This window comes from Ixodes scapularis, unplaced genomic scaffold, assembly GCF_016920785.2.
Source record: "Ixodes scapularis isolate PalLabHiFi unplaced genomic scaffold, ASM1692078v2 PGA_scaffold6__148_contigs__length_123643588, whole genome shotgun sequence".
Taxonomy (NCBI): domain Eukaryota; kingdom Metazoa; phylum Arthropoda; class Arachnida; order Ixodida; family Ixodidae; genus Ixodes; species Ixodes scapularis.
In genome coordinates, this window is record NW_024609881.1 from 108,999,355 (window position 1) to 109,018,495 (window position 19,141).

General features: G+C 45.6%; 1 protein-coding gene across 1 annotated transcript; it reads left to right on the top strand.

Moving 5' to 3' along the window:
• Positions 1–4,889: 4,889 nt before the first annotated feature.
• Positions 4,890–17,663, top strand: LOC8028628 (prolactin-releasing peptide receptor). Its single transcript, XM_029987361.3, has 2 exons — positions 4,890–5,171; positions 16,057–17,663. The coding sequence occupies exon 2, from the start codon at positions 16,097–16,099 to the stop codon at positions 17,366–17,368; it is 1,272 nt and encodes a 423-aa protein (XP_029843221.1). The 5' UTR covers positions 4,890–5,171; positions 16,057–16,096; the 3' UTR covers positions 17,369–17,663.
• The last annotated feature ends 1,478 nt before the right edge of the window (positions 17,664–19,141 follow it).

A 19,141-nucleotide genomic window follows, 5' to 3' on the forward strand; every position in this document is an offset into this window, starting at 1 on the left:
CATAGAACCGAAATCAATTAAAATGTCGATATTTCCTTGACACCTTTGTGTTATTCAACGGAATGTCACAGAAAGTTGACAATGTCAAAAAGTGTTACCACATGCTTTCCCGCTAAACTTAGCGGGAAAACCCGAATTGTTGTACATCAATTCCATTTTCCGTTATATTTAGTAGAGAAGTTACGAGCTACACTCTTGCGTAACTTGCAAAAAAAAAAAAAAAAAATATATATATATATATATCCACCTGGCCCCTCAGCTTTAGCATAGAGATGAAGCAAACTCGTTCTTTATTTTTGTATTTTTTTATACTGAATGGATATGAACACAATGCGGTGTTGGCAGACATATGTTTGAAGAGCAAATTGAATCTTCTTATCTATACAGCAGGGTTCGATAATGCTTCGGGTTTCGGGTTTAAAAAGAGAAGCGCTTTTTGTCCAGTTCTGAGCGGCTCTTACATAAGCCAATCGATTTCGGCCTCGACTTCAAATCGCATGAGCGGGTACGAAAAAAAAATAGAAGTATGTAATTTCTGTTTTTTTATATATACCAAATACGAAACATTCGCTACATAGAATACAATATGGTAAACTTGAATATTTCATCAAAAATATATATTACAACTTTCCTATGAAAAGAGAAGAAAAAAAAAACGAAGAGGAATCGCGCCATGTGTTGTTTGGAAGTTAAGGTCGAAACACGTGTGAAAAATCAACCGCAAATTATACAATACTAAAAAAAAACCCAAAAAACAAATTCCACGCTGTTTAAAAAAAAAATTAAGCAAAGGCTCTTACTGCACGTAGTACAAGGCAAATGTGGTTTTGGTAATAAAAGAAAAACAACAGATTTTCTATTGCTGCGCGACAAAAGCAAAATCAGGTTTCGGTTAGTTTATCGCACATGTGTTTCAATTTCTGCGCTGACCATCTCACCAAAAAGGTTGCTCTTAATGGCGGCAGTCCATGTCACCTTTCAGACTTGAAGCATATATTTAACTGCAATAATTCACGAGCGTAGTGTCTGAGTTTAGGATTTAAAGCGTGCACCATACATGTTATTATGGACGCTATTATGTTATCAAGAACCGAGAATTGCTTTTATTTGGTGTCCAGGAAGGACCACTCAGTCTTAGTACTGCCACACCCACATGTCACACGCATACATATTGAACAAATTGCACTTCACGACTACATGCGCGTAAGATTTCATAGAGATTTATGTTTTATCACTAACCTCAACTCAGGAGTAAAATGATCAAATAAGACGAGGGTATTCAGGTGCAGCATTAGAAATAGGAGGATTCTACGGGACTGCCAAAAAGAAAATGGCACGGGCAAATTAGGAAATTAGGTCAGTGAGCAAAAAAGGTCGTTGTCAGACAAGTTGCTGTATGTGCTCTGAAAAATATCTGGGACAATCGGTCAGAACAGTCGGCAATGCCATGAAGTCTCTGAAAAAGAAATACAAGATCTGCCTTTTCCCGACGCTGATAAAGGCTGTTCACATTTAGGCCGCTCATTACCCTAGTTTTTGGATGTATGCGTTTCCTTGCGCAGATAGCGATATCTATATATAGATTAAAAAATGAAAGCCGTTTACAACTCCCTGTAACGCCGAATTAGAGCGCAGCTCTTGAGGAGGAGGAGGGAAGGGTACTGAGGGTCACGTGTTCTCGGGGGAAAAGGTCATGCGACCTCGGGGGGGGGGGGGGGGGGGGGTCATGTGACCTGGTGGGGTCACGTGACCTTGGTGGGTCATGGGACCTCGGGGAGTCACGTGCCCTCGGGGGGGTCACGTGACCCCCCTCCCCGAGGTCACCGAATGTACCCGAGGTTTTCCCGAGGTCCTCCCGAGGTCCCCCCGAAGGAACCCGAGGTTCTCCTGAGGTCCTCCCGAGGTCCTCCCGAAGGAACCCGAGGTTCTCCCGAGGTCCTCCCGAAGGAACCTGAGGTTCTTCAGGAGGACCTCGGGTTCCTTCGGGAAAATTTACCCATAATGCACCGCGCGGTTACGCCGACGGCGACGGCAAAGGCGACGCCGACGCCGCTCAAGCCGGGAACGGGCGCTTAAGTGCTGCGCTCTAAAAATTGTTTTGCAGTCGTTCTAGCCCTAAGCGTGTCGTCCTACAACCTTCATTCCACACAGGTGACGCATATTCTAGTTGAGACCTTGTTAAAGAGCGATAGAGGGTTACGACAGTTTCCGGATTACAAAATTATTTCGTCATCCGACACACCAAACTCAACGTGAGCAAAGCGCAGCTAGTCTTGCGAGATATATGGCCATCAAATCTTAAAAAACCTTTGACACGCCCAAAAAAAGATTTTCTTTTTCATGCAAGGCATTGAATCGGTGTCAGGACATCACCAAAAAATTGCTTCACTTTACAGATGCGCAGTGTTTTTTTTTATAAAAACAAATATAGAAATACGAAGGCGAATTCAAAGTGCCCGCCAGTGACTTGTGACGTAACAATGTACCGCAAGATGTCGGGGCGGTCAGAACGGGGGAGGCATCGCCGGAAGTCATGGGAGTCGAGCTTACCGCGACCGCGTGTAATATTTTTTTCATATTTTTGTTATTCTCCGCACCTCCGCGAGCAATCCAAGCAGACAAGGATTCTTTTATTTGCTTTTCATCGCTTAATGTTGTTGTAAAGGTAGAAGAAGGAGAGTCAGTGAACCTAGTAAACAAGTTCTACTCATGTTCTAGACAAAACACGTACTTTATGTTCGACGTTTACTTGTACTTGGTACACTCACCAGTTCGAATTCTCTAGACGGCAAGCATCTTCAGCCTGGAGGGTATCCGATGATTCAACGACCTCGGTGTCTCAACCTTCAGCAATGCGATCGGGTGTGTCATCTGCTAGGAATCCTAATTTCTGCGAGCGTTTTAAAATTTTTCAAAACTCGATAGTTGTCTTGGGCCCAGTATGGCTCTGGAGTCTGTACCATCGAATTGATGGCATGCACTCGTACACTGGCTTGTACTCGCAACCATAGGCGTAGACTACGGGGGGGGGGGGGGGGGGGGGGCATCGGGGCTCGTGCCCCCCCCCTTGTGAGATCCGGGGGGGGGGGGGGGGGGCAGAGCCCCTCCCCTGGGCCATGATCCTTACCGAGACGCTGTTTATGTGCCATGTAACGAGCTTCTAGTAGTGGCATGTAAACAAAATAACGCACACAGCGACAAACACATGGCGATATACACACGCTGTAAAATGTATCCCCTAAAATAAACTACTCATAATTGCCGGTGTAAAAAAAATTGCGCGGAAAAGCACCCCCCCCCCCCGGGAGAACTTCTCATCCTGCCCCGCCCGGGAAAATGGAAAGTCTACGCCGGCTGCCCGCAACGCTTTCATCGTTGACCTCCATCAAGTCGATCCACTGACCTTCCTCAACTTTTACAGCACGCAAACTAACCAACGGTGCAGCGATAAAGAGCAAGTGGAACGGAAAGTTCGTTTTCTGCGATCGATCGTGGAGAAGACCAGAATAACAAAACAAAACAAAACAAAACAAAAAGTCTCAGTACTTGTACTTGAGAAAGGCACAAACTTCGCTTAATCTGAAAGGCAATAAAAGGTTCTACACGTGGTATTATTTTAAAAACAAAACTAAACATAGTCGACTAAAGAACAGATCCGCAATTTAGGTCACACTTGTTCGCGGAGGCATGTTTGGGGATTTTTACAAAGATTGAAGCGACGAATAATAAATAGTAGTTATAATGTCGTTTTACCTACTTTCATATATATCACACACAAAAAAATATATAGACGCTCTCTTTTGAATATTTTGAGATTGAGAGTGATTCAAAACGCCACACACGACAATCGTCAAAACCTCGTCGTTCTTTCCTGCTTCTTTGAGTTTTTTTTTTTTTTTTTTTTTCTCAGAAACTAAACATGTCAGGACATTAAAATGAAAAGGATTGTTCTTCTTGGAACATGCGGCACAAGATATAAAAATGTGAAGCAAAATAAAAAATACAACTGCACCTCGTTGCCTGAGTCCAAACGGAACCGCTCAAGAACAATATAAGAAGGTATAAAAAGCTTAGCAGTTGCGTATAACTGCTTATATAATATTATATTGCTCTTATATGTTCTTATAACGTTGTTGTATGCTCTTATACGATCTTATTGAATCATATGCTTTAATTGTTAAAGACGTTTTTTTAACAATATAAGATTTGTTTACTAGGGCCTGCTTTTGAAGAGTCAAAGAGAAAATCAAGTGCTGAAAAAAGTTAGTAAAATTATTATTATTATTATTATTATTATTATTATTATTATTACTATTATTATTATTATTTAATAATAATAATAACAACACCAACGTAAAGCAGCTTAACAAGCTAGCTCTCGTTCCCTTCACGAAACGATTCAGACGCTGCGATAAAAAACACAACATAAAATACGCGACAAAACAAAAACACCAACATAAAGAATAAAACAACAACGCACACAAACAACGCAGACGAAAACAAGTTCTGTCGTACCAAAAGACACGCTCTGCTCGCAGCAGACGTATCAGCAGTGTGAAAGCGCGGCTTACAAATTAGCCACAGAGACAACTTTCGAAGAAACACTCCAACGCCGAAGGCCCCCGCCAGAAACCACCCATGTAGATCGTTGGGCACACACATCCCACGCGCCGGCACCAGACGAATCCCTCGACAAAAACAGACACTCAGCGACCGCGGCCGCATTCCCGCCGCCGTCTGTGAATTATTCAAAAGCCGAGACGGCTAACAATCCAGTCGCGAGCGCGACATACGTCGCCGTGCGACGGCCTCCTCAAGCGGGCCCGCCGAGCGACCGTCGCAGCGTGCGGAAAAAAGCAGCGAGCCGAAGCCCTTCTCCGTCTGTCAACAACAGGGTCTCCGCTCGGAATCCGCCCGCCCGCACGCGGTAGCATCGTTCCAGGCAGGAGCCCGCGATAGAGGCGCGAGAGCAACCAGAGACGCCCATCTTCTCCCCATCCCCCATCTCCGCGCTCTCCCCGCCTCATCCAACGCGCATGCGCACAAGGCACGCTTCAATCGATCCCCGGCGAAAGACACACTCGGGCGAGCGGCCGCCGTGAAGCTACCGTCGTGGGACCACGCCGACCGACTGCTCTGTCGTCGAGGTGGAAAGACGCCGGTAACCATCCGTGAGTGACCCTGACCGTCCATGAGTCATTCGCTAGTCCCTCCCAACTCGTACGCTACCTTCAGCGAAAGATTGCGCTAATGAGAGGTGTCTTGATTCTTCTTGAGGCTGACGATGATGAGGGAAACGACCGGTGCCTCGGGCATTTAGCGGAGCTTTCGGATTACTTGAGCCGCGCGCATATGTGGAAAAGTTAACGAGTGCTACGTGGCGCAGGTAATACTTCGGGTTGGTGGCCCTAGTGTACTGCGTGTAAAGTTGTTTTTGTTGTTGTTCTTTTTAACGGGTGAGACCTTATGAAGCAGCCTGATTTCCCGCTGTCTAAAAGTACATATAGCCACACTTAACTCGCGTGCTATTTTTCGCCAGGGAGTGTCCCGATGAGAGGATTTTTTTCATCTTTAATGCTTGCGGAGATAAGGGTAGAGAACGTAGCCTCGGCGTTTATCGGAGCTTTCGAATTACGTTGAGCCGTACGCATATAGGGAAAATTATTCGGTATACCGCGTGACGAACGTTAGACATCTGGATGTTGTCCGTACTGAGCCCCGTGTGAGGCTGGCCTTGCAAACAACCGAGACGCGATGAAAGCTAATAAGACCAGTTTTGACACGCGGTCGACATCCTTCTGAAGCGGAAGAAAACTTACGTGCGCTAGCTTTCTCACGTAACATTAATTTCACGAGCTCACGCACCGAGCATTGGTGTCCGGGTTTTGTGTATTCCGCCCAGGGACGAGGTTCCCAAGGCGAGAGAAGAGGTCCAGGGGCCGAACCCGGGAGCGCAAGTGATCACTCCAGTTGATTTTCGATAAAGTAAGAAATTGAGACTCCATCTAGACATTCCCGTTCTCGGCGCATGATACAGATCAATCTACCGCGCCCTCTCGTCGTCAGTTTATACCGAGGAAAGTTACTGAGATAAAAGAATAAAAAAAGGACGCAACGGGAAGGTAGAAAAGTTAACCTCGGATAATTGATCGCCCGCTACTCGAAGCGGGCGCCGAGGCGTTCAGTTCGCCCTTAAAGCGAGTCTATCGCCCGACAGGTTGCAACATACCTCTCCATTCACTCTCGCAGCTATTGCGCCGGCGGCGAAGCTAAAAGCAAAACGGCGTTATTTATATATTTATCGGCGCGGCCATTATCAGCGTTGAAGATGGTCTACCGTGGAAATCATGCATAAAGTCAAGCATGTCTCATTAATATCAACACGCACACACACACACACGCACACGCATACGCATATACACACAAACACACACAGACACACACACACACACACACACACACACACAAAGTCCATAATAACGAGACAAAAATGCACGTGTTCAGTCAATTCATCCCCGAAAATGCTGTCTACATAAAACGGGGTGGTATGGCGTTAGCGTGGCCGATATTGAAGTGGCGACGACGCACGTGATACAGAGTGGCCTTTGGATACGGTGAACGGACGACGAACAGATTCCTTCGAGAACATGTAAAAATAACCTTCAGCCTCGCAAAAAATCAGGGTCACAGAGAAAGAAAAAGGATTGCTTGATTCGGGCGTTTTGTCAAATGCAGTAATGCTGCCATAGCCCTTGGTGTTTTTTTTTTTTTTTTTTTTTAATATGCTTTATCTGAATTCGGCGGAGACATTTTCCCTCTAAATTTAGCGGGGAAATCGCGACGTCACGCCGCGTGACGATGTGGCATCACGCGATACTGTGACGCCGCGTAACACCATGACGTCACCTGACATTTTTAAGTCACCACCATGGCATAATGCGACGCTGTTACGTCACGTGGTGCCGCGACGCTACGTAACATCGTGACGTCACGTGACGTGACGCACGTCGCGTGGTAAGACCAACGCGACCAAGAAAGGGCCACGGGGGGGGGGGGGGGGGGGGGGGGGGCTCATATACAGTAAAAATAATTAATGACGCACATCTTTTGTGCGTGTTGTCCATTTGCTCGGTTCTCGTGGTTCGGATATTCCAAATGTCGAGGGTCCCTCCAGGTCAAACAAATGTAACCTATCGCTGTGTGGACTCGAGGCTTCGTGGTTTCTGGCTCTCGTCGCACCTTATTGCTCGTCGTTTAAAAGTGCACAGGGAGCGCCTATTGACAGACGATTTCGTTCCAAAACCCTCTTGCAATTGTTTCTCAGACGCGGAAGCGATTGTGGGCATCAGACCAATCTCGCTTTGAAGTTTAAGTTCTGCCAAAAAGTTGACTGTTTACGGGGAATCCAAATCTAGACGATGCATATCTGGGCCTGGAAGCCGTGAGCCGTGACGGTGCATGTTTCGCCGCCATTCAGAGATTTTGTTTTATGCTGCGTTTCACGCCAAGTTCGACCAAAGCGAAGCGAACGCGTGCTCCTTAGCGTCGCCACACAGCGTTGGCGCAACCATGGCCTCTTCTATACTCACAAGGCCTGACAGTGCGACGAAGGAGTCATTCAGTGCCCTGTCGCAGATTTAGAGCGCGAGGATCTGGTAGCACAGAACATCAAAGAGCCATTTCACGGGGAACCTGGATGTCAGCGCACAGCTTTTGCAGCGGCGAGGAGCCGAAACACACTTGTTCGCTCAGAAGAAGTGTGTTTCGGCGTCTCGCCGCAGCGGGGCGCTAGTCACGTGGCTCTCCTCTCATCCGTGGTCTGCCGCTCCATCTTTTCTATCTCGGCGGCCGCTTCTCGTGGCAGTCTGCCAGACTTATAATTGTCAGTATACAGCAGGCTATGATTTAACCCGAGATAGCAGACGAACAAAGACAACAACCGTGACGATGAACTTTGAGCGTTGCTCAATTGGCCGCCATCGATTTGTAGCGTCGACTGCGCTTCCACTTAACAGTTTCGGAATATAGCGTGCAGTGATACCCACCGGCGGCGTCGGGTTCGGCTGTTGGCCCTCGCGTTTCCATCACTCATTGCTCACAATTTCGCGGCGTCGCGCCAAACAAGAGCGCAAGTTACGCCAGAGGCCGACATGCTCGGCCACGCCGCCGTATTTCAGCGCGCTCGACCTGCTGACAGCGCCCATAATTCAGCGAGCGAAAGTAGCTAGTTGCCAGCGTTCGTCACCTCTGGCACACGCGTCGTGCAGCGACTTTTTCGTGGGCCTGCAATTTTTCCCGTTTGGTTCGTTTCACACGGTGGCACGGGCACTGATGTGCTCTCCGCGGTAATTTCGAGTGCTTCTGACCACGAAGCCACGCTTCCCACGGCGAAGCCACGCGAAGCCACGGCGTAACCATGAAGCGACGCTCATCTTTACATGGCATTCTCATCCCACGCCAAAATACCAAATACTCTTGAGAAAAAAAAAAAAACTTTCAGCTTTTCCACTTTGGTGAAGAAGGAAGACCAACGAAGCTTGGTCTTCCACTTTGGTGGGAATGAAGTAATGGCCGGCCGAAAGTCGGCAAGCCAGAGTGGAAAGGCTCGAAAGGTTGCCGCCGTCGCTCGTAGATGGCGGTAGCTGTCCAGAGTTTTGTGTCGACATTTGTTTGCTGACGGACACGATCCTAAAAAGATTTTTTTTTTAATTTGCGCAAATGAAATACGCATCGCGCGGGAGGCTGCAACTCCGTGGAAATGTGAGCGGTTGGGGTACATAACACTAAAGTTTGGGAACGCCCGGGTGAACAGAGCGACTTTCCGAACCACCAGAGTATGCGGACCGTTGCGAGGCTGGAATTTACATCCTTCGCCGAGTCGGAACCTCCGCACTAAATGCTAATGCATTTCGTCGAGGATTAGAGTAACGAAAACAAATACTCCTTTCTTTTTCTTTTTACGAAACAACCGCCATTTGTTACGTCATTTGGAGAACAGATTTCCGACTCGCTAACCCCCCCATTCAATTAAACGGCGCTTGCTAAGAGAAGGATGGGGACCATACTCAGTTTCGCATTTATGTAAGTCCGACAGCATGCCAACGCTTTCCATATACGACAAAGTCAAGCCGCGCAAAAAACTCCATCGTTTCAGCCGGCCATAGCGAATACAGAAGGACGACGTGTGCCGACAATTCATTTCTGGGGCTGCTCGATTAGCTCCATCGGATCGGCGAACAAAGTATAACTCGCGCAAATAAACATAAAAAAAGAAGAAAAAAACTGGTCGTAAAAATAACAATAATAATAATCCAGGGTGCTTGGAAGCAAACGATAATCCTCGCTGACGTCACGACAGCAGCAATCCAGCGGAACTGCCCGAAGGGTCATTGAGGGCTTTGAAGAGCGGATCCTTCGATCGGTGCGGGCTAACGAGTACTTTGACGATCAGGGCGATGAGGACGGCTCTGGCTATTGCGGCCAGTCTTGCTGTGCCTCGCTTGTCCTCGAGATTGGAACCGATCGTCGGAGGGGTTGGCCGCAACATTGGCCGAGTGTGGTTGGGGGCTTCTTCGCATCTTCTCGTCCGCGTTCTCGTCGAAGCTTATTCCTCGACTTAGACGGCCGCAGAAAGGCGAAGGGGATGTAGGCCATTACCTATAACTAGGGTTCCGTGATGTCGTTTAATGCCGCAAAACACTTGCCGGTATATTGTCCGTCAATTCGGATTCACCCGAAAAACTCCGAATTTCAAAGTCACAACGAATAAACAAAAAAAAGATGAAAAGACGGGGTCGGTGGTCGTCAGGAGATGCCACTTCAGTTTCCTTTAAAAACTACTGACAAAAGGTGTTTGCCTTTTAGCACGTCGAGGTTCCTTCGGAAGAACGGGTTTCATTCGTTTTGTTTGGGATTTTTTTTAACACAAGAACACAGTAAAATAAACTCCTTATTTCAAATTGGGAATCTGACAAAAAATAAACTCCGATCAACCCCTAATTTCAGCAAAAAATGAACACTCTCCGAATTTTTAGAGAAATATACCCCGAAAACAAGGAGTCCTACCTGTAAGGCAAGGTCTTCAAGCTCGCATCTCTAATCGATCTTAGTGATGATGGTTCGATTCTTTTCCGGTTAATGTGAACGTTTCGGTTAATGGGGACGCGGAATTTGATACACCAAGATACCCCAGCCCGGATTGCAGAACCTCGACTCGCAGGAACCTTTTCAAGGGTTAAACCTATTCTTTATTTCTTCTGTCATCTCAGAATCTTTGTCGAATTGTTCCCGCCGTATTGATACCACTGCTCTAAATCATTTCATTTCTTAGTGCGTATTACTTGTGCGTCTTACCAAATGTCTAATGGAAGCTCACATTTAACAATAGAGAACTCTTTTAAAAATCAAAAATAGTATTTATTTCCCGTGCCTTCTCACCATTTTTGTACCATTGTTCCCGCCATATCGATACCTTAAAGCCATTCAACTTAAGAGTCCATTATAATGGTACGTATTACCAAATGTCTTATGAAAAATTTCAATTCAAATCATGCCCCCCCCCCCAAAAAAAAAAAAAAAAAGCTAGAGTATTTGACGTTTTAACAACTAAAACAACTCAAAACGTTCTTTTTTTTTTTTTTTTTTTACTAGTTTATTTGTCGAGATAAAAAAAAAAAGCGATGGCGAATTCGGAAGTTTTGCTGGTCGTGATCGTTTGTGAATTTAAAAGAATATCTGGGGCAAACGGTTTATCTAAAGTTGAAATAACTTTTACAAAATTTTCGTTATATTAAACAGCATGATTAATTGAATTATATAATCTCTTTGTACGAAATCTTGTTATTTAATAAGCCCAAACTTACCAACTGTGTTGTTATATGAAACACTGTGTCAATTAAAAAGTCCCAAACCTACAAATGTGCCAAATTTGAATTGCCATAGCTGCTCGCGCGATTGAGATCATGTAATAAGCAATACATAACCTCAAAAAGTTAATTAGCATAAGGATCAAGAATAAAACATAAACTATTAGATATGTTGAAAATTAACATAAGTAACCATTGTAATGTAAAGTTGATATTCAAACAAAAAAATAATATTGTATAAACATCTCTGCAAATGATTTTTGGGTTTTTTTTTTTGTTTTTTAATAACCGTAAACGTTAAATGTGGTATAATTTTTTACCCGTGAATATACAAACAAAAACAAAATATACGCGCGACCTTTTTTGTGTGTGTGTTTTGGGGGATTCTTGCAATCCAAAATACGTTCTGCACAATAAAAAAAAAAATATTTTTAATCATCACATTTTCTTATAATAGCGTGCTTTTGATGCTAGAACACCGTGCGAAAATATTTATCATTTGGCACCCGTGACAATATTTCGCTAAATTATGATTGTTTTTTTTTTTTTTTTTTTGTTTTTGCGCGTTAGGAGCAGCAATGCATCATCTGAAAATTTCCCACGGGACCTATTAAGAGATATAGAGATCGTTATTTTCTATGACAAATTATCTTAGTAAGATAAATCACCCCAAGAAAAACAAAAAGAAAAGAATTTTAAAAAATCCAACGCCGATTAGTTTTGGACAAATATATATTATTTAAATTTTAAACCCTATATATATTATTTAAATTTTCGGCAGATGAAAAAAAAGCTACTTAACTTAAATAAAAAGCTATAAAAAGTATGTGTTATATTCTTTTCTTTGTAACCCCGTTCACTTGAGAAACGTAAATGTAGTGTTGCATTTGTGACTCCAGTCGCGTGTTTCCGAGCCCGCCAGACAAACTAAAATAACCTGTCTCCAGCACACATAATTTTCCTTTTTCGTGGCTCCCTATATTACCATCTACGCTCTCGCTATCAATCACCAAAGCTCTGTGTACGACATATTTCAGTTCGGCTGTGTGGCCGATTACGTGACCAAAACCAAAACCAACAATATCGTTTTTTTTTTTTTTTTTTTTTGCTACGCGTGTTTTATATAATTCTCCAAGTTCCTACACCAACTGGCATTGTATGTAAAAAGGAATTTAGACAAATAAATGACAATAAATAAAAAAATCTTCGTTAAAGTAAGTAACTGAGATAATGTGGGGTCTTTTTTCGTGAGAATAACAAGCTTCAGAATAAAAAAAAAGACATTATTTCATAACTGAAACCGCGAGAGGCTGTTTCTAATGGGCGCGGTCTTGACCGACATACTTTGCTAGTTCTCGGCGGGTGAATTTCTGCCATTGGGAAAATGAATGTGTCGAGCCACGCCAGAGCAAGACGATAGTGCCAACCCTGACACTGGTTCTTTCATTCGATAGATCTTTTATTTACTTTTTGAATAGAATCGGGTAGCACACGCGCATAATTTGTCGACTTTTTAGAATTTATGTGGTTCAAGGTCCTCTTAATGATGGCCATAATAACGCAGGAAGCACGCGTTCAAGGCGAACTTGTTCTCCGGATAAAATATTAGCGAGGATTCCGAGGGATGTTCTCTGAACATCCCAAGGACATCTGTGAAACATCATGACATCTTGAGGACATCTGCAGAGCCACGTGTTCTGCCAGAGCACGGATCTCACATAAACATTCATGGAACATCTATGGAATGTTAAGATATTTTGAGGGCGTCCTTAGAACTGTGTGTGCTGCCAGGAGAGAGTTGTCCTATGCACATTGTCGTCAGGGCGCAGCTGTTATATGCAGAGTTGTCCTATGTGCATCCCGAGGACGCCCGCTAAACGATGTGTGGTACCAGGACACTGGGTGGCCTATAGCATTTGTAAGACATCTATGGAACGTTAGAACATCCCGAGGACGTCTGCAGAACCATACGTTCTTCCAGGGCACATGTCTCTTATGAATGTCTGCAACACATCTATGAAACGCTAAGACATACTCAGGACTTCTGGAGAACCATGTGGGCAACTAGGGCACAAATGTCCTATGAGCGTCTCTAGCACCTACGTCCATATTACATTAGCACATCCTGAGGACGTCTGCGTAACCATGTGTGCTATCAGGGTAGAGATGTCCGGTGAATGTGTAGGATGCATTCATTCTACATTACGACATCCTGAGGACGTCTGCAGAACCATGCGTGATACCATTGCACAAATGTCCTATGCACGCGTCCATAGGACATCTATGGAACGTTGAGAAACCCTGAGGACATCTTCTAAACCACGCTGCCAGGGACGGCTCGCTTGTTATCGGCGATTCCATATCAAGCTTCCGACCCAAGAAAACACCCGGCGTTCCGTACGAAGTTTTCAAGGCCGTCAGGAGGGCTGCCTTCCACCCATTCCGGGTTCGTCCCGGGCCCAAATAGCTCGAACGCCGTCGTGGCGCTTATTTATTTCGGGTTAAACTTAGCACGCACCAGCAGTGAGCGTTCAGAGAAATTTGTTTCGCCACATTTGTTTCATTCCGCGCGGTTTTGTCGGTGCGCGCCCCGAGTCGAGTGACGATGGGAAGCAAGCGTTCCTCGAGAGACAGCCCAGATGGCATTGCAGACTGGCGCCACGTAGCTGGCGCGGCGATAACAACGTTCCTGGGCGATCTTTTTTAGCCAATGATCGTTTGTTTGGGAAGTTGATAAAATAAACTATCCGTTTTCTTTTTCTTATATATATATATATTTTTTTTTTAAACCTAGTGGTTTTGGCGTGCTAACCAAAGAAACAGGACTCTGAAGTTGCCCCAACCATAATTTCGCGTATTCTGAGCTCCCGCTTCTCTGAACTATAGGATCAGCCGCATAGCTACACTTTGACGGTTCCCCGCAAATGAGTGGTTCCTGGAACTTCGGTGAAAACCGATAACAAAAACAAGAGAGAGGAATGCGCACGAAACACAAGCGCTTGTGTAACGCGGGTTTGGTCATCTCTGTGCACGCTGTTTCTAACCGCGACTTATGTTTGCCAACTATCCCAGCTTATAAACTTACGCAAGGGCCATCGAAGCGTAACAACAAGCAGAAAATACCTCTTTTCTTGCTGTTCGTTCGCCCGGAGGCATTTAAGGGCCGTTCCCGTCGGAGCTATACAGAAAACCAACATTGCGTCAAAACTGGAACGAAGCGGAGGAACAAGCCCCGTTCTATCTTGTGTGCTGTTTTTTTTTTTTTTAATTATTATTATGGTAAATTAATATGATATCAAATAACCAACTCTCTTCCCACACAAACTAAATAGTTGAAGCCCTCAGTTCGAAACATCAGTGTCAAAAAACGGTACTAGAACCCTCAGTTGGGAAACTCACCGTTGAAAGCCTGGGCCGCTGGCGTCCACCGAGACCGAGCTAAATACGACAACAGCGCCACTCTTTACCATTTGTCTGTACTGTGGTCACCTAGAGCTTTTAGAAAGCAAGATTTTCCGTAAAAACCAACGGAAAAAACTCTTTTTGCAGTAACTTTTATTGGAGTTTAGTACGAAATGAAGGGCGCGTGATGTTTTCTCAAATCTTTAGTTTGCAAGGTTTTGTGGCAAAATTAATATTGTTTTTATACGACCATACGTCAGCGGCGACTTCAGGTAGCGCGTCCCGGCCTAGGCGCATCCTAACTTCGGTAGTAGTTCGCGGCGCGTCCGCTTGGGAGACAAGGGTGGCACCCTGAAACCCCTTCCACTGTGTCTGTTTCGGCGCCAAAATGGCCGATTAAGGCCAAAATAGAAGTCACGTGTAGTTCCTCGAGTGGCCGCTGTGGGAGAAATGGCGGCGTTGCGATCGCCATTAGCTCGGTTCTCGAGTACGGATCGGTGTCGCTTTTTTAGAGACAGGCTCTATGGCAGTTTCCCAACTGAGTAGTAACGTTGGGGTCAAACAAGTGAGATGCCTTATTTGATTTTCGTAAAACCTCGGCTGACTACGTGACATTTATGACGTTGCCACATGTATAGTGGCAATGCCGTTTTCTAGGGTGCCTCAATACGTATATATTTAAAGCACGCGTTAGCGTTGCCTCATATATTTTGGAAATTTATTTCCGTTAGTTCTATAGAGTCAACCTTACTTTTAATATTAAAAAATGTTCAGCCTTTCCACTCTCGTGAAGAAGGAAGACCAGCGAGCTGTACTCGATACACTGTGTGCTTCTTCTTCGTCGTCGTCTATTTTTCGAGCTGTTTCCTACGATGAATTCCCACCAACGCGCCCAACTATCCGTTCTTCTATTATAGCTGGAAAGGTTGGCGCCATCTACGAGCGACGGCGGAAACCATACTGGTTGTGTGCTTGCCGCCGTCGCTTATAGATGGCGGTAGCTGTCCAGGTAGGTTTGTGTCCACACGGACACGATCCTGGGGAACCTAGCCCTTAACAGCTCCGCTGTAAAAAATGCATTGGAGATTATGACATAATCGTACTATGAACGGAAACAGGTGCATTTTCTGAGACATCCGACGATAAGGAAGGATTGCTACTTAATATAACATGAGTGTGATTAACATATTTATGTTATACCGAGTGTGACCTGGGGACCGAAACGGCTTTGTCCTTGAAGACGCGTGACCGAGTCCAGAAAATAACTCAAAGTGACCGTCGAATCACATTCAAGAGGTATCTGCATTTTGATTTTGTTCAAATGACCACTTGACGCTTCCATAGTAAATTTATCGTTTAAGAAAAAAATATATTCTATCGGGAAAAAAATAAAAATTCCAAGGATAGTGCTTGGCTCAATATAACCACGTACAATCCATGACGAAGAGGCCGTCAAAGGTTTTCCCTGTTTCTCCCCCAGTTTGAAGATTCTGTCATAAAAAACTACTATAGTGGTTGAAAGTACTCAGCTATCGTACTAACCTAAGTGGTTAATTCTGAAGCCCGCCAGTGTCCTTTCGAAATAAAATGACAAAAAAACACCGAAGTTGTGTTCGCGCTAACAGTGTCGCGCATTGCATGTACTGTACGTGTTGCCACTATACGCTCAATATGCCGTTTTTCGAAATGTCTGCATTTTTTTTTTTTTGATCATTCATTGACGCTTTAGAACTTGGTATTTCTGTTCACGGCGATGTATACGTACTCACGTTGATTTATCTTCGCGCAGGTCGTTTACCCTGGACGCGTCCCCGTAGCTGGGAAGAGCCATGGCCAACCGAAGTGGCGGTGGCTCGGGCGACCTTAACATCCACCGGATCCCAGACAAGTACCTCGGTTACATCATGCACTTCATGCTCAAGTTCAGCAACGACACGTCGGAGTTCAACAAGCCCCAACTGCGGAAAACGTTCCGCTCTTCGTACCCCCTTTTCTTGGTCCTGTACGGCTCCCTCTTCGTGTCGTCCCTCATCGCCAACGTCTGGATGGTGCTACACTTCTACCGGGAAAAGCGTCCCAGGGAATCCCTGTGCGCATACCTTTTCGCCAACGCCCTCAACGATATCTTCAAGCTGCTCGTGGTAATGCCCATCTCGCTGGTGACCCTATTCCTCCACAACTGGGTGCTCGGAAGCTTCCTCTGCTTCGCGTCACCCATCGTCCAAGACTTCCCTTTCTACCTGACCCTCCTGACGCTCGTGGCTATCGCCTGCGACCGCTATCGGTACGCCATGAACCCGCTCAAGCGACGGATACCGCCGCTCCTGTGCCTGGCGGGAGTGTGCCTGGTGGCGGGCATCCTCACCCTCCCGTACGCCGCGTACACCAAGTTCATCGACCTGGAGCAGTACCTGGGACACCAGTTCGAAGGGACGGGCATCTGCGCCATCAACCTGACGGACAACATCGAGGAGTACATCCGCGGTCTGTTCATCGTCCTGTACGCGCTGCCCGTGGCGCTGGTTCTTTATCTGCACGTCAAGGTTTCGGTCGAGATCAAGACGCAGACGTCCGAGTCCCTCGCGCTGAGTGCGACTAACCGGCGCGAAAGCAATGGCGAAGAAGCATCCGTCTGTTCGGTGGCATCGTCCATGGTCCCGGAGTCGGTACACAGCACTCGCTCGGCCACCGTCTTCCCGGTTGCCACCAGGGAAACGGCCCGCAGCAAGTCTTCGAGGGCGTCGTCCACAGTCTGCAAAGAATCGCCAGAGGACGCCGTTGACTGGTCCAAAGAGCGGCGCACGCAGAACACAGTCCTAATGATGGTCACTGTGTATGCCGTCTGCCTTCTGCCCCTTAACATCCTGCGTCTCATCGTCCACGTCGTGCATGAGGGCCCGGAGCAGAGCGTGCACTTTGACCTGTCCTTTGCCTTCGCCGTGCTCATCGCCTTTCTGCCGACCCTGGCCACGCCTTACTTGTTTCGGGTATGGTACCTCAGCACGCGGCCGGCCGTGGACGCCTGCCAGTACCGCAAGCTGCGCCGCACATCTGGAACGTCCAGTGTGGGAAACAAGCATCGGAACAATTCTAGGGCCTGAGTTCTGCTCTTGAAACCAGCCTTCGACGCAAAGTACCGTGTGCTTCTTCGAGCCCGGCGGTTCGAAAACCTCCACCAAGAGACGTTGATGGAAGTGTAAACACCCTCGTCTGTCGAGGCTCGTGTTACGAGTCTCAAATTTCTGGCCGTGCACGACGACAGTCCGATGTGTTTTTTTTATTGATCGTAAGATGAACGTTCTCTGAGTGCTCAATTTAAAATTTTACAGCACGAATTGCCGACACTAAAGCTGGTCTTTTTTGTTTGAGTGTTTATAAAACTTGCCGTGAAAACCATTCAATTTTAGTCCTCCTAAGGTCTACAATCACGCGTAAAAACCGAATTTCATATACCATTACGTCCGAGAGCTCTGGGACATAAAGCGTATACTTAGTGATGTTGCTGTTGTGGTAATATATGTTCAACTTGGGACGGTTTAACATCGTCATACACTGTGATAACGTCTTTAATGTTAACCAAGATTTTTCTTTATTAGTATTTACGGTTGTGCGTTTCTTTGTAAAAAAGGGTGTATTGATCCATGAAAACAAGTGAATATCTGAAAGAGGCCTCCGAATTATTTCTGTGAACTGTTCCGCCAGACGAAAGACCTCATAGAAAACAGGACCCACTGCGTGGACACAGGCAAACTGCCGTGCACATCACAGCAATTACAGCTAAATTAAATACTAAATGTAGGAAAGTCCACACCGCTCCGCGTGGTATACTGCACCTTCGTAAAATACACAAAACTACAAATATTTAATGTAGGATTACAATACGCACAAGAACCGATTGTTTCGATAATTGTCCAAAGAGCAAAATCAATTGTGCAGGTTCCTCCTTTCGTCTTAGGAAAGAGTTGTGTACTTACGTGTTGATGGTCTCACGGCATAGCGCCATCGTTGCATCAGAAGTGAAGTTCATTACTTCGACATTTTATCGTTTACACGCTTTAGATATCGGTAGTTATACAGAAAAATATTGAATAACTGCGCGAAAGATCTATCTCCAAATATACGAGACAAAACCAAAAAGAAACAATAAACGGAGCAGGTTCCTCTGTTGTTCGGTGCCTCGGCTGCAAAGCTATACTCCGTTCACACGGCCAGCACAAACGTATACCTTTAGAGGGGTACTCGGACCATTTTTTGGCATTCCTTTGACACCATGAAACTGCTCGTAATCAGTTGGAAACAAAGTCTATAGCCCCAAAGAGAAAACCCCCGCCTTTCCCTGACGTCATTTTTTCATTGTTGCCAGTAGAAACTTTGATTTAAAAAAAAAAGAAAAAAAAACATGGTGAGGACCAAACTTTTAAATAAAATAACCTAGGTTACTATTTCAGCGATGTTTGTTGGTGCGTTTAACAAATGTTCAGGCAAATAATAATAATGATTTTATCTGCACTTCCAAGTGAATGGGGTCGGTGGTGGCAAACGTACAAACGACGAGAAGCGTGACGTCGCACGTTTGGCAGGGCTTGACTGACCCCGTCGGATCGCGGCTTCGACATGAAACAGAGTGTATAATGCGGAACGGCGTTATAAATAAACGTAGAAATCACGCGTTCAATATGACCGCCTATAGATCACACAAGTCGATAGCAGTCGAAATACCACGTGTGCAACAAGGCAGCTCCCAGATTGAGTATTCTGGCGTGGCTTTTACCTCCTGCGGCCCGAGACGGATCGTGCATTTGAGAAGGGAAAAACACAAAAGTCGACTGGTCCGTCGTATCGCTCACGTAACGCAGAGAGCGGAGTTTCGGAGC